Source organism: Pieris brassicae, chromosome 3 (genome assembly GCF_905147105.1).
Source record: "Pieris brassicae chromosome 3, ilPieBrab1.1, whole genome shotgun sequence".
NCBI classification, from domain to species: domain Eukaryota; kingdom Metazoa; phylum Arthropoda; class Insecta; order Lepidoptera; family Pieridae; genus Pieris; species Pieris brassicae.
The window spans coordinates 22,305,436-22,320,179 of record NC_059667.1 but is presented as its reverse complement, the minus strand read 5'-3'; the positions used below and the strand labels follow the sequence as shown (position 1 = coordinate 22,320,179).

General features: G+C 34.7%; 1 protein-coding gene across 3 annotated transcripts in view; it reads left to right on the top strand.

Moving 5' to 3' along the window:
- The first annotated feature begins 188 nt into the window (after positions 1-188).
- LOC123707731 (protein DEK) overlaps positions 189-14,744 on the top strand; it is a 23,099-nt gene continuing 8,543 nt past the window's right edge. For 2 of the 3 annotated variants that reach the window (XR_006753522.1, XM_045658036.1), the window contains exons 1-12: positions 189-299; positions 1,402-1,540; positions 7,221-7,312; positions 7,472-7,573; positions 7,768-7,868; positions 8,084-8,225; positions 8,877-9,005; positions 10,079-10,241; positions 10,790-10,948; positions 11,680-11,762; positions 12,028-12,192; positions 12,464-12,577. Coding sequence is in view for 2 of the 3 variants with exons in the window: in XM_045658036.1 (XP_045513992.1) it covers positions 258-299; positions 1,402-1,540; positions 7,221-7,312; positions 7,472-7,573; positions 7,768-7,868; positions 8,084-8,225; positions 8,877-9,005; positions 10,079-10,241; positions 10,790-10,948; positions 11,680-11,762; positions 12,028-12,192; positions 12,464-12,577 (1,431 nt within the window). In the remaining variant the exon portion in view is untranslated. The remainder of the gene's footprint in view (positions 300-1,401; positions 1,541-7,220; positions 7,313-7,471; positions 7,574-7,767; positions 7,869-8,083; positions 8,226-8,876; positions 9,006-10,078; positions 10,242-10,789; positions 10,949-11,679; positions 11,763-12,027; positions 12,193-12,463; positions 12,578-14,744) is intronic. The other variant, XM_045658038.1, reaches the window with a different exon arrangement.

Here is a 14,744-nt window from a genome sequence, read left to right as displayed (position 1 = left end):
TTACATTTATATATAAAAACCTTTTAAACATGATTTCGCAATGATACAATATTTTCTCTTAGTAAAGCTATAAATGCAAAATCAATTATTATGAAAAGCAAAACCGTGTTGTCAATTATCCTTAAAGGATGCATATTCTATACTGAACTGTGTGAAACGAAACGCAAAGTTTTTTTTTATGTTGTGAGTGCGTGCATTTGTGTTGTCCGGTGTTTGAAGACGCTTGGAATTTCGCTTTCAATATCTTCGTTAGAAAAATGTCGGGTGATACCGATAAAGCAAAAATCAGTGATAATCAGGTATAGTTGTGTCATTTGTTATTACAATATTTTTCTTTATATTTGTGTGAACCTATTGACGAGTTATGAACCTGTGAAGTGTTGTTATTTCCGTGTTATATCATAAATGTTTGCCTGCGTCTCAACATGGCTGACAGAACGTTTGGTTCCCGCGAAACGCGGGAACTACGCCACGAAGGGTTGTGATTTTAATCTATAATGACATCAATAAATGGCAAATGCAGTATTGATCAGTTAAAGAAACTGATTCTAATGGGATAATTTTCAGTTTTTCGCTTATTTTACTACCCCCGCCCCTTTGCATTTGGCTGCAGGGTCTTTGTTAAATGTGCACGATATAGTATGACATTGATAGGAAATCCGCATGACCTTGATATTTTATTTCTTGCGAAATTTCTATTCAGAGGCATCGTGTTATGTTTTTGTAACATTGAGGCGCGAGTTCGCGCCTTCTTATTTTCATTGCATACGCGCCGAGCGATGTAAATAAAAAGTAGGGCACCACAGACCCTTCGTTGAGCCTTCATTTTTAACTATCTTTTGCATCAAGCTATTTATCGCGATACACAACTTTATGGTATGGCATTAAATATCACTATAAAAAATTCAATGACCTTAACATTTAGACATTTTAATTCGAATTATACCTATACATAGTTACTATGCACACAGTTGTATGTTGTATATATATTTTACATAGAGAACACGGTAGTACAAGTTCAAGTGTTGTAGTCTAAGTCTTATTACTTAATAAATAGGGTACAAATTCCATTGGCATTTCTGAGTAATGGTTTCTGCCAGTTAAGTACTGCCTCACTGACAAGCAGAGCTCGGTTTGAATAATATTTTTGTTAATTTAGCAAAATAGTTCTATCATAAGCAAATACATTATTGTAAACAATTTTTATTCCAGTTCATGACTGATTAATAAGTGTAATCGTTAAATCTAAGAGATTGTTGTTTATTGAAAGTTTTGTATCAAAGATGTAAAAACAAGAATAAAAAATTTCACTGTGAAATAATGATTAACATATATACATATAACATGTAGAAATGATTCTGCCTTAAGTATTGTGTTTTACAAAGATGTTTTGCTATACAGGATGAGGACAAAAAGTCAGGTGCGGGAGATGGCCAGACTACAGAAGATGAATCATCCCAGGATTCCAAGGGTGAGTCGGCTGTACCTGAGGTGCAAGGTAACGCAGTAGATGAACCAGACAACAGCCAGCCCCCAGAAGGTCAGAATTCAGATACATGTTTTGTAACAATCTGTGCTGTGTTCATCGACTAACAATTGGGGACTGTATGGGTCGCTTGCAAAGATATAGATAATGTATTATTTCTAGGTAGGTAAAAATAATAAAATTTTATCTATAAATAAGTGAAATGTGCCTTATGCCACAATTTTTGAATTAATACAGTCTACAGCAAAGTTAAGTACTATCACAAGCAAATGTTTATTAATTAGATCAAATTTAAAATAACTTTATGGGTAAGTATTAGAATTACAATTAGAATTTCATATTTTCTACAATTAACAAAGTATAAACAGAAGTGAAGTTATCTAAATTATACAAATTATTGGCTTAAGGTGAATGCTGTATGTTAAAATACAATACATTTCTGACTTACTGCTAAATCTTGTTTCTGAATCTCACCCTGTTGCTTGCAGCATCTAACCTAAGTTCATTGTTCTTATAGTAACGAATTTTATATTGAACCAAGCGGTATATCGCTTAAATAATACATCTGAAATTGTAAGTGGCCCATACTTACATTGCTGTGTTTTAGTGTTGGGTTTTGGGGTGTGTGGGCTTGGTATCACAATATTAATATTATAATTATGAGTTTTAAAATAAATTACTATTTTCAGAAAAAACTTTAAGGAATTTATAACATTATCAACTGTTATAAAAAAAAATGAATATTAATATAGCAATTAAGCATTTCTAAAAGGTCTGTGTGACACTTATTACTTAAAAAGTATATTAGGTCCTTACATATGAAATTGGCGTTTTGTTTGGGAGGAACAAAATTTAGAGTTATATAAATAGAATATATTTAATTAATCAAAGTATGTAATATTAATATGTAGACACTTTTGACATCTTAAATAACCATTCGGACGGGAATCAATAAAATCTTTGAAGGCGGTTTCGACTGCCCCCTCAGAGTTAATTTAACTTGCAAGAAGTTATCCAAATTTTTAGAAAAAGAGGTAGTCTATTGGAACAAGGTCCGGGGAGTAGGTTGGTGTCTTAGACATTCCAATTGAAGCTCCTCTGATATGGTAGCAGTCTGTTGGTCTGGTCCAGCATTGTCGTGGCCTGTACGACAAATGCCAATTCCATATGTAAGGTATCTATTTTATTTAAATTTATAATCAATTGTAGTCTCATTTGTATAAATATAAAATTGTGTCGGTAGGTCTTTCTAACTTTATCGACTTAACGGTATTTTAGAGTAAGGTTTAGCGTTCAGGCTTAAGGTTATATTCAGAACCGAACTTAGCGCCAACATTACATTTTTGACACCCAGGAGTCACACTTAGCGTTTTGGGTCCGTGTATCCATAGATGGTGCTGTCAAAATCTCTCACAGCGTTGAATATTTAACGTACTCGAAAACAATTATCTTGATAAATACAAAAGAAAGCTTTTTTAAGCTAAAAAAGTAAAAATAATTAGGAAAATGAATTAATCAGCAACGTCTACGATTTATCTGCGCGTTATCAGTCAAAGTTGTGTTGTTGCCGTGTTATCAACGATCGGCATGTCATTATTACGTACCGATTACGTTTCATTTTGAGTGCGAAAAATTGTCTTGGAAACCGCGTTGTCTCACTAATATACGATTATTCTTCTGATACGTTACGTTTTTTATTTATTCACATAAATGTGTTAATGTGTTTGACGTGTAATCGTTTTCGATACATTAAAGAATATTACCTAGACATCATTCCACTACCTCATACCTATCCTTAATATTAATTAGTAAATTAAAGAATTAGTAAACTAAACAAACACATAAAACTTCAATTTACATTTTATTTGAAGGAACGTCATATTTACACATGTATAATAATTTTTAAAAATTTAACGCAAAAATTATACCAAATATTAAATGTTAATTAAGTAAAATCAGACTGATTTAATTTAATTAAATTTGTCAATTAAGCCAAACTTAATAGAGTAACATGATTTAAAACCCAATTTTAGTTATGGATTAAGACTTGTTAATAAACAGTTCATGTCTTTCTCTCTTACTCGTTCTCTAAAACGTGCTATGAATCCTGGTAGTACTTAAGTTGCATCGTCAACCGTTCTAAACGGCAAAAGATTTACCTAACAAAATTGTTTTGATTAATAATTAAGTTAAAGAAATATTTTTCTATGCATTTGTCGCGCTCCTAAACAATTCAGCTATGGTTGTTATATTAATGCAAACCATGGTGGTTTTTAAATGTAACATATCATGACTGATTATATTATTCTGATATAATATATATAAAAATTTTACTAAGCAATTTATAATTAATGAGCTTCTTTTAAATGCATGGCTCTTAGAGACGAAATGCAATTTTAAACCCTCATGCGTCAGGGTGAGTTGGTTCTGTCTCTCTATACCCAGTTTCGTTGGAAATCTGTCTTATCGGAGTAAGATAGTTATTAAATAGAGGTTATATTTGTGTATGCGCACACACATGCACTATCGCCTTATTCATAAAAATTAAATAAGTGAATTGCACCCTTTAAAATAATAATTATCATTTTCGAGTCATATTTGTTAGGTTCTTTTGGTGCCTCTCTATTACGCAGGTTGGCGGTCAGTCTTGTCCTGTGCCAGATGCACTCCTCTTCTGCAGTCGCAATTCCCGTTCACTCCCTAAAACTAAAAGGCCACAATTTTTACCTTCCACCAACACGCCGCGCACCCTGGATTTCACTTATAATAAATTTGAAGGGGCAGCACTCATGGCGCAACAGGTTGCCAAATTTGACCTTTCAGCTGCTTGATGTTTTGTTTAAGTTTTCTCGACATTTCAATCGAAAACTTTCTCGTTGGAAATCTTCCTCAACTAATGCGAAAGCGTATAAGCTAACATTGTTATATGTAGGTAATAAAAAATACCTACACTAATGAAATTCTAAAGAACTCTTTCGTTAAAGTATCTAGAAATCACCAGTGTAAGAACATTACTAATTGTACTCTACAAATCACCAAATTGCAACTCTACAAATTGCTATGTTATACAAATAAATGTGGTATTACTAAAATAAGGCTTGATATCATTTTCACTTGCTTAAACCAAGGCTGTTTTTTGTTGTACACGTGATGTAGTCAATTTCAAGTTAACACATCAATTGTTGATTTACTTTGAATTTTACGGAGTTAAAAATTAATTTTTTTTAACCATAGTTTAAAAAAAAAAAGCATCCTTCTAATACATGTAAACTAAATGTAATTTATAACTTTCGGTATTTAGATATAACATTCTAGAATATTATATATCTGTTAAAACCTTTAAAATTTAACGAGTCGTATTGGAGGATCCAATAGAACACAAATAGTACTGATGCAATGCTACTTCAAAACAAGTATGAAACGAATTGATTCCACGTGAACTCTTCTTATTAACTCGCAATCCTCGTGACGATAGGAGTCCTGTAAGGCATTTGGTTATCAAGTGCTCGTTTTCACCCTACCATAAGTGTTGATTGTGCGGAGCCATGTGAATCCAGTGAAAGGAATTGTTAATATATACACGTGATTTTAATCGGCTGTAATTAGGGTTAACGAACTGGAACACGAATTCTATAGTTTCATTTGACAAAACCTATCTAGGACGACCTTGTTATATCCTAAGACTAATTTGCAACGCTAAGACATTTTTAGTTTTTTTTTTTTGGTACAAATTCTTCAAATATAAATACATGTTAGACATCTATGTAAGCTATGATTTAGTGTGTTATGTTAATTCCGGGTTTTTTAAATTAAAATACATGTCGTTCTTATTACGGCTTGTTTTTTAAAAAAAGAAAAAGTGTTTATAAAAATACTTGTGAAATGCTATTTCTATAGGACTTGTTTTGGAATTCTGAAGGCTTGAATATATACTAAAAAGTACGGGTGAATTTATAACCTCTATGGTTATTTGGTGTTAAAAATACTCGTTAAAGTATAAACAAAGTTAAACATTAAATAATGATATAAATACTCACCATTATTGCTAATAATCGTTTAAATCCGATGAGAACAGTATTTTCAAATCTCTGGAAATGAGTTTTGATGACTCACTCATCCGACGAATCTTGAGCTATCCGTGACTGAGAAGTCAGATTATATATAGCTCTTTGTAACTGGACGAGCCGGTTCTTAAATGCTCGGCCTCCCGAGATTTGTATATCATTTAATGTTGTTTACACAAGTAGGTACTAATAGGACGGAAAGCCCAATCTTTATCGATTTCGTTAATCAGATATATGATTGCTTGCGGTTGTATCGAAGTCAAAGAGAAAGAAAAAAAAAAGTTGTTTATTGAAAAATAAAGCTGGACAAATATATTTTGTGTTGTGTTTCTAGAAATTTAATCATGATAAAAAAAAAATACAAAAACTTCTATCATGCTTCCTTGCTTTGATGGTAGTATTATTGTTTGATGACCTTCCTGTAATCGAGAGACTTCCAGAAGTGACTAATGAAGTATCATGCAACATGTGCTCTGGCACAAGTTAAAGCACAGTGCACAATCGCCTTATTTGTTGACATAAAAATAATTATTGCAAATGTATTATTGAATCATGAATATAAAAACGGTAGACTTATAACAATACATCAACAAGTGTCACGTTGTAGCGAAACGATCTTTTATCAAAACGGTCTACTCGGTTATGTGTAAATGACTGTAAGGAAGCGGTTATTAAAAGTGCGCTAAGTCCAAAATATATTTGATTAAAGGTAGATAAAGAAGATCTGATCTTCATGTATAGGTTTTAAATGGTGAGAAAACACGGGGTTTATATGTTTAGTTATAGTTTTAACTTTTTTACGTTGCGTTATGTGTTCACACAGGGTTGCATCCAGTACCTATATGCCGGCGACACTTTGGGTTTGCCAATATAGCGACATCGGAGACATTCGAATTGTCGATTCAACGATACTTCAAAATTTCCCGCTTTGAAATTGCAATGTTAACGAGCATTTTGTTTGATCTAGTTCGTTGAGTTGAGTTCAGTTTTTTGTCTCTCATTCGCTTTGTCATACGCGAGGCGTATTCCGCCTAGACACTCTAGTTGGCTTTTAACCGCTATCGCGATTAGTATTTTTTCGAAATCAAATTAAATGAAATACAGAATTACAAAAATCTTATTTTATTTTAATTTAATTATTACTTTTAATTCTTATTTTTAATAAAAAAAACCTTTAATCTTATTTAAAGTTAGTAATTGTTCATATTTTTTAATAAAAAATAAAAGCTTTAGTTAAACTTGTACATATTTTGCGTTAATTTAATTTTAATTCTATTAGCGATATTTGCGTATCGGTATCGTATCGGCAAAAAGGCGTATCAATGCATCCCTAGTGTAGACATACGGTTCTATTGAATGTTTAATGTATTTTCACATTATTTTTTCTGGTTTTACCTATATTTATCCATTTGTTTGACGTGTGTGCTTGGGGATTTTAATATTATTGTCCTTTTGTGAATAAAAAGCAAAACGTTTTTATCATTCATTACTAACGAGTCGTACATATTTAAATTAAGTTAATTTTTTAAGGTAACTTTACTGAGAAGTAAAAAGTATTTTTTTAGAATTTTGCTGAATTTGAAGAAAGTTTTCAGAGTTTGATTTGAAGTTTTGTTAATGTTGATCGAATAAATGGTTATTTTTGTTAAATAATTTGTATTATTGAACAGGTGACGCGAAATCGACCACGGCAAACGGTAAAGATGACTTAGGCGGTGAAGACGTCAAAGATGAAAAGGCAAAAGCCGATGTCGATAAAAAGGTTTGTATATCAGTTCTAACAATGCGGCGATTCGTGTGGCTATATAATGATGTAGTTTTCGAACTGTAATTATGTTTTCGTTCAATAACAAACATAGGAAATCAATGTTCGCCGTTTATTCAACTAGGTACTCGATCATTAAATAGGTTTAACTTTTAGGAAGAAAATGGTGAGACACATGAAGAGGATGATAAGGAAGACGTGAAAGAAAACGATAAGCCAGCTAAAAAACCGGCCGCCAAGAAAAAACCCAAAAAGGAGGTAAGCGTATGCAGTTAACGACTACTAAACGTGTGTTTACTACTTATTTTTATTGTATTCATTAAGATAATTATAAATAAAAGCAGGTTTTATGTAGAAAACAAAACTAGTTTACCCATTAAGAGTGCGATCGTTCTTGAAATTGATTTAACACATTACATGGTCCTGAAATTAAAACATTAAGTAATACTTAGGATACAGAGGAAGAAGATGAGGAGGACGAGGAAATGGACGAAGAAGAGGAAGAAGAAGGAGAGGAGGGAGATGAAGAGGATGAGAAGAAGCCTAAGGCCAAGTGAGTAAATGCACAAGCTTAGATACAAATGTGTCACAAATATACACGTCTTTAGTACATAAGATGATATTTCAATAATATAGGCTTACTTATGTAGACGAAATTATGGATTATTTAAATTATTGTTATGTATATGGATTGACATGCATCAGTTATATTTAGGCAGCGCTAAGTCCGGACTCTGAGTACTAAAACCATTTTTTTTGTAAATCCAGTAAAGTAAAGAAACCGGCAAAGAAAGCAAAGGAAGGCGACGAAGAGGGTGATGAGGACGACGAGGAGGGAGAAGAAGAAGAAGGTGAAGAGGAGGAGGAAGAAGAGGAAGAGGAGGCCCCGAAACCTAAACCCAAGAAAGAGGTGAGTAGTCCCCATAGTTGAATAAACTATGTGGTCATATAAACATGTTAAGTTTTAAGAATGTAACTTTGAAGTTCTTTTCACTAAACGTCTCTTACCTTCACAGTGAATTTATTTTCGAAATTATTTAGGGTTCAAGATTGCAGCGTACTAATTCTTAAAGCGCCTCGTAAATAGTGGTGTCACTACCATATGGAGCCCGTGGTTATTTTTTTTGATGGGGCCCTATCAGTAAAGATCGTCGCGATGTACTCAGTTTACTTTTAATAAACTTCGAGGTTTTCAGCGTACTCAATTACACGTTGTATATGTCCCACTAATGCCACCATAATGATTCCTCTCTTACGCGAGAGGGAATGGTCTATAGTCCCCATGCAAGCCCAATGCGTATTGCATTCGTCCATAGAACATAATGCATTTATCATGTATTGGATAGCTTTTCGGTAAAGGTAATGAAATAAAAATAACAAATGTTTGAGCTCGCGGCCTCTGGGGGCCCTGTGGTATTTTGTCAGCCTTGCCACCATATTGTTACTTCAAGGCTCGTAAACCTAAACGTACTCGAGCCTTTGGTGGGCTTTAAAAAAAGTTAGCATTTGACATCAGGTCCTTTATTTACTTACTTAACTCATAGGAGTTTTGTTTCGACAGCCAACTGAGCCTCCGGTCCCACTTCCGGCGGGCAAAGGTATCCCCCTGGGTCACATCAGCAACGTGGAAGTATCACTCTCCAGGTTTAAAACACAGGACCAGAAGCTTTTACATCAGTACTTGTATGGAGTAAGTATCATTACTTACAGTTTTCAGTAACTTTTATTCTCTGTTGGAGCAGTTCTTTGGTTAAAATATTTATTTATTTACACTTTGTTACAATGATATACAAAATTATACATATAAAAAAGCAGGTTACATAAGTCATTATTAAAATAGTATTGTGATATACAAATGAATTTTACAAACCATTCAATGATAAATAATTAAAGGCCGCAATTGCTTGACTACATTTTTGCCACATTAAAAGATTGATCAAAATGAATTTAATATTTTAGAAATCCTAAATAAATAAATCTTTATTCTTGAGTGTAATTGATTTTGAAATTAATTATACTTATGTAGAATTGTCTTCAGTCTTCTTCATTAATATAATAAAGTTTTTCTCTAAATCGACAATATATTTTTGTGTAAAATTTTTGTTGTGGGTACTTTCAGTGAACTTAAAGTATTTTTTATCAAATGCTTTAAAATTCACTTTAAATATTATATAATTGATTATTAATCAATTATACTCAAGAATATAGATGTATTTATTTATTATTTCTTAAATATTAAAATCTGGTAGTATTCTTTGATCAAGGTTTTAAACTGGCAAACTAAAATGTAGGACCGGGTCTCGTAAGAGGCGTAATACGAAAGAGAATCTTTTTAATAAAATGTAAGAGATAGAATACCTGAAGACAATGCCAGGGGAGAAGAGAGTAGTGTTTTATAAAAAAAAGCTTTTAAACTGAACTATATAAGGTTTAAAGGTATTTATTTTCATAAAAGACAATAGTCCTGAGAACTTATATACTAAAGATACAATTTATCACGTCGTGGGTCATTGAAGAGCTTCAAGGATGAATCAACGAAGTAGAACTGAGGTGGACTTTCATTTAGGTAGAGAATAGGAATCACTGAGGAGATGGTCTTCTAGTCTTGATATTGCCAGTAAATCAATTCAAGCAATTACCAGCAATTTATTCTAGATCTAGGAGTTAAACGCTGCTAGTTATTTCGGCTTAAAGGATTCATCAAAGAACATAAACATTGTTAATTTATATTTCTTATGTTTGTTTTAACTATTGTTATCGTAGCAACTGTGTCTGGACCGTAACGTGAAGAGGAACATTAAGAAGTTCAGAGGCTACGAGTGGGCCGTCGGCTCGTCCGACTACAAGGCCAAGCTGGAGGAGACCACCAAGATGGAGCCCAAGCAGATTAGGACCATGTGCGAGATGCTGGATCTCGATAAGAAAGGTATTTGACCTTACATTACAATTAATAATACATATGTTAAAATAATAAGAAATTTTTTGACTTGGTAACTATGATACGTTCAGAGTTGTTCGGATTTATAGCTGCAGCTGAGTTTTAGCGTTCCACATCTAAGCGTTTCTGCCGCGCACCACTTGGGCGACTTGGATCCTTCAAGAAGAACGTATTAAAAGGCCTGCAACGACTTGGGAGCCTCCAGCCTGTTTGCCTCCTATTACATAAAAAAATCATCGTCATCATCAACTCTCATCGTGCAACTCTCATCCCTTAGACTTCGATTCCCGGCTGTGCACCAATGGACGTTCTTTCTATGTGCGCATTTAACATTCGCTAACGGTGATGGAAAACATCGTGAGGAAACATTAGACCCAAAAAAATTTAAAAATATTGATAACGTTACAGAAATATGAGGCCCTGATCAAACTATTTAAATAAATATAATGATTTTGGTGAACAATACGGCTTTTGTTCATACATTCAGCCTTCCATATCCGACCAATCTATAAGTATATCCTCGATATCCTTGTCAGGTGGAACAACAGAGCTGGCAGCCCGCCTGGTTGGCTTCCTGCAGTGCCCCACGGCCAATTCGCCTCACGCGAGAGGAGTAGCCCGGCCTCCGCCTACGGCTACCTCGACACCTGGAGGCAGACCCCGGAGATCTGTCGCCGTCAAAGTTCACAATCGAGGTAATTGACCAATGGAGTAGTCTTAGAATATTTATATAATATATAAAGGCAGTCTCAATGGTTTTCCTCATATTGTTTTATTGGGATATTCTGGGAAATTTTTTTTAGCACGATTATTTATAATAGAAAACGCAATTAATTCATCTACCACAAAATAATGACTGTAATAAACTAAATCTCATAATTAACTTAAATAAAAGGCAGGCAGGCAGTTTATCCTACCAAATCTATATTATGTGTTTAGTATTGTCTTTTATTACCATAGCTTTTACACATTTAAAAACAACAGTTTTTTTTTTACCGGATTTAAGCTATGTATTATAATTATTTTAGATAATTTTAAAATTTTCCCACGTTTCGCGGACAAAAGGTGTTGAATGACAAAAAGTATCACAGCTGTAGAGAAAGTTGTATTAATTATTTAACATAATAATAAGTTTTTACATACATATCTTAAATCCGGTAAAAAACTGTTTTCTTTCTATATTATGTGTTATTTTTTTCCACATAAACAAATAGTTTAATGGTAAAATGCTAAAAGCAATTTAGAAATTACGAAATAACCTTATAAAGTTAAAAAAAATCAATATTTCATATAATACAAGGAACAATTTGCAACTCAAAAGCGTCCAATACACGGCAATCACCGCCCGTGTCTCTCGTTTTCCACTCTATAATATTTATTTATCACAAAATAAATATTAATAAGGAATATCTAAAATGTTTTGCAGGCTATTCAGATGAAGAGTACGAGTCTGATCCAGAGAAAATCAAGGGACCAAAACTACCCAAGGAGGGCTCGGAAGATTCTGATGTAAGTTTTTCTAAAGGATTAACCTTACTTCCACATCACATAACGAATCAGTTATTACTTAGTTAAATGTATTTCATAAATGTTTGAACCTTTTTTGTATATATTATGTAATCTTTGGCTATATGTTTAGTATAATTGTTTTTTTTTTAATCTCTTAGTTAATTATATTGGTCACAAATGAAGTGAAGTGTTTAACTTAGTGTCAGCACATGTCTACACAATACAAAAAAAAATATTGAAACTATTAAGTAACATTGTATAACAGGGGTCATTCAACCCGAGCGGCTCAGAAGCGGACTCGGACTTTGACCCCGAGGTAGGAGAGGGAGCCGGGGTCGTCGGAAAGAAACGCAAGAGCAGCGGAAGGCGTCGCTCCTCGGGCAAGGCGGGCAAGAAGGGCAAGAAGAGGGGGAGGAAGGCCAGCGGGAAGGTGATAGATCGTTTATTTCATTTCCAGCATTGTTACTTTGTTGCCATGGTTACCCAGTAATTAAAGAGATGCTGTTTTTTGAAATGTGGGAAGATATATATATATATAGTATTTGTTTTAATTCATTATGTATTAAGAAATAAGAAATTAAATGTTCCCGAGGCTGAATTATATAATATTCGTATTGGTGAGTTTTATCTATTTATTGGATTTTTGCGTAACAGCCTGGGTGGATCACGGTTTTGGAATTGGATTTATTTTTTTGACACAGGGAAGCAGAGGTCGCGGCCGCAGGGCGAAGTCGGACAGCGAAGCAGAGACTGAGAAGTCGGAGAGTGAGAGCGATGGAGACGGAGAATCTGGCAGCGAGGGAGAAGAGTCTGATGTGAGTGTTTTATTATTTCACTGTATTTATTTGTTATATACGAAACGTGTCTTTGTCATTAAGTAGCTGTTTAATGAAACATGTTGATGTTTGAGATTTCGTACGAACTGTACGAGTCAAAGCTGTAGATTTTGCTCACTCAGGCTATCTTAGAATTATAAGCGTGATGATCCCTATGTCTATGTATACGTGCCAAGGTTCGTACATTCTTGCTCGTTTACAATCTTGACAAATTCCTATGTTTGTACCTGCCATGGCTGTACATATCGATCACTTTTAAGCGTGACGATTTCCAAAATCGTCGGAGTTACGTCCCGAGAGTATAGCCCGACGCAGGCACTCTCTTCTACATACAGTTATTCGTTCATAGCGATTAACTAAATCATGGGAGTTACACCCCGAGAGCATAGCCCGACGCAGGCACTCTCTTCTACATACAGTTATTCGTTCATAGCGATCAACTAAATCATGGGAGTTACACCCCGAGAGCATAGCCCGATGCAGGCACTCTCTTCTACATACAGTTATTCGTTCATAGCGATCAACTAAATCATGGGAGTTACACCCCGAGAGCATAGCCCGACGCAGGCACTCTCTTCTACATACAGTTATTCGTTCATAGCGATTAACTAAATCATGGGAGTTACACTCCGAGAGCATAGCCCGACGCAGGCACTCTCTTCTACATACAGTTATTCGTTCATAGCGATCAACTAAATCATGGGAGTTACACCCCGAGAGCATAGCCCGATGCAGGCACTCTCTTCTACATACAGTTATTCGTTCATAGCGATCAACTAAATCATGGGAGTTACACCCCGAGAGCATAGCCCGATGCAGGCACTCTCTTCTACATACAGTTATTCGTTCATAGCGATCAACTAAATCATGGGAGTTACACCCCGAGAGCATAGCCCGACGCAGGCACTCTCTTCTACATACAGTTATTCGTTCATAGCGATTAACTAAATCATGGGAGTTACACCCCGAGAGCATAGCCAGACGCAGGCACTCTCTTCTACATACAGTTATTCGTTCATAGCGATCAACTAAATCATGGGAGTTACACCCCGAGAGCATAGCCCGATGCAGGCACTCTCTTCTACATACAGTTATTCGTTCATAGCGATCAACTAAATCATGGGAGTTACACCCCGAGAGCATAGCCCGACGCAGGCACTCTCTTCTACATACAGTTATTCGTTCATAGCGATTAACTAAATCATGGGAGTTACACCCCGAGAGCATAGCCCGACGCAGGCACTCTCTTCTACATACAGTTATTCGTTCATAGCGATCAACTAAATCATGGGAGTTACACCCCGAGAGCATAGCCCGATGCAGGCACTCTCTGCTACATACAGTTATTCGTTCATAGCGATTAACTAAATCATGGGAGTTACACCCCGAGAGCATAGCCCGACGCAGGCACTCTCTTCTACATACAGTTATTCGTTCATAGCGATCAACTAAATCATGGGAGTTACACCCCGAGAGCATAGCCCGATGCAGGCACTCTCTTCTACATACAGTTATTCGTTCATAGCGATCAACTAAATCATGGGAGTTACACCCCGAGAGCATAGCCAGACGTAGGCACTCTCTTTGACTGTTAAATTGTATTCATTCGGTACATAGCAATTAGCACGTCATTATTTCGCTCATATTCTATTGTAACACGCGAGTGGTAAATATAGAGTAAATCAATAAATCTCTATTATTTAAAGCATCCTGTTGACCCAGGAACCGTACACGAACAAAATGTTTTCATAATTTATTTATTTAGTAATCCTACTGCTAACATAAACTATATATACCCAAAGACTAAATACATTATATAAACAGAAAATTTCAAACATTTACGAAAGGAACAACTTATAAAATACATTTAACTAAGTAATACCTAATTCGGCTGTGATGTGTGGGATGGTGTGACAGTGAGGGAATGTATGTGAGAATGTGTGTATGAACGTTTCTGAAAGAATGAATAATGATATACAGGCTGTCCCAAAAGTCGACGTCAAGTCGAAATTTTCCCATAGGTAATGCCACGCCAGTTATCAGAAAAATTTAAAAAAAAATTAAGTCATGTACTTTTGAAGTAATGGAAATTTTCCTTTTATTCCAGAAAATGTACACCATGTGTCAGTTTTTTCATTCCTGTTGT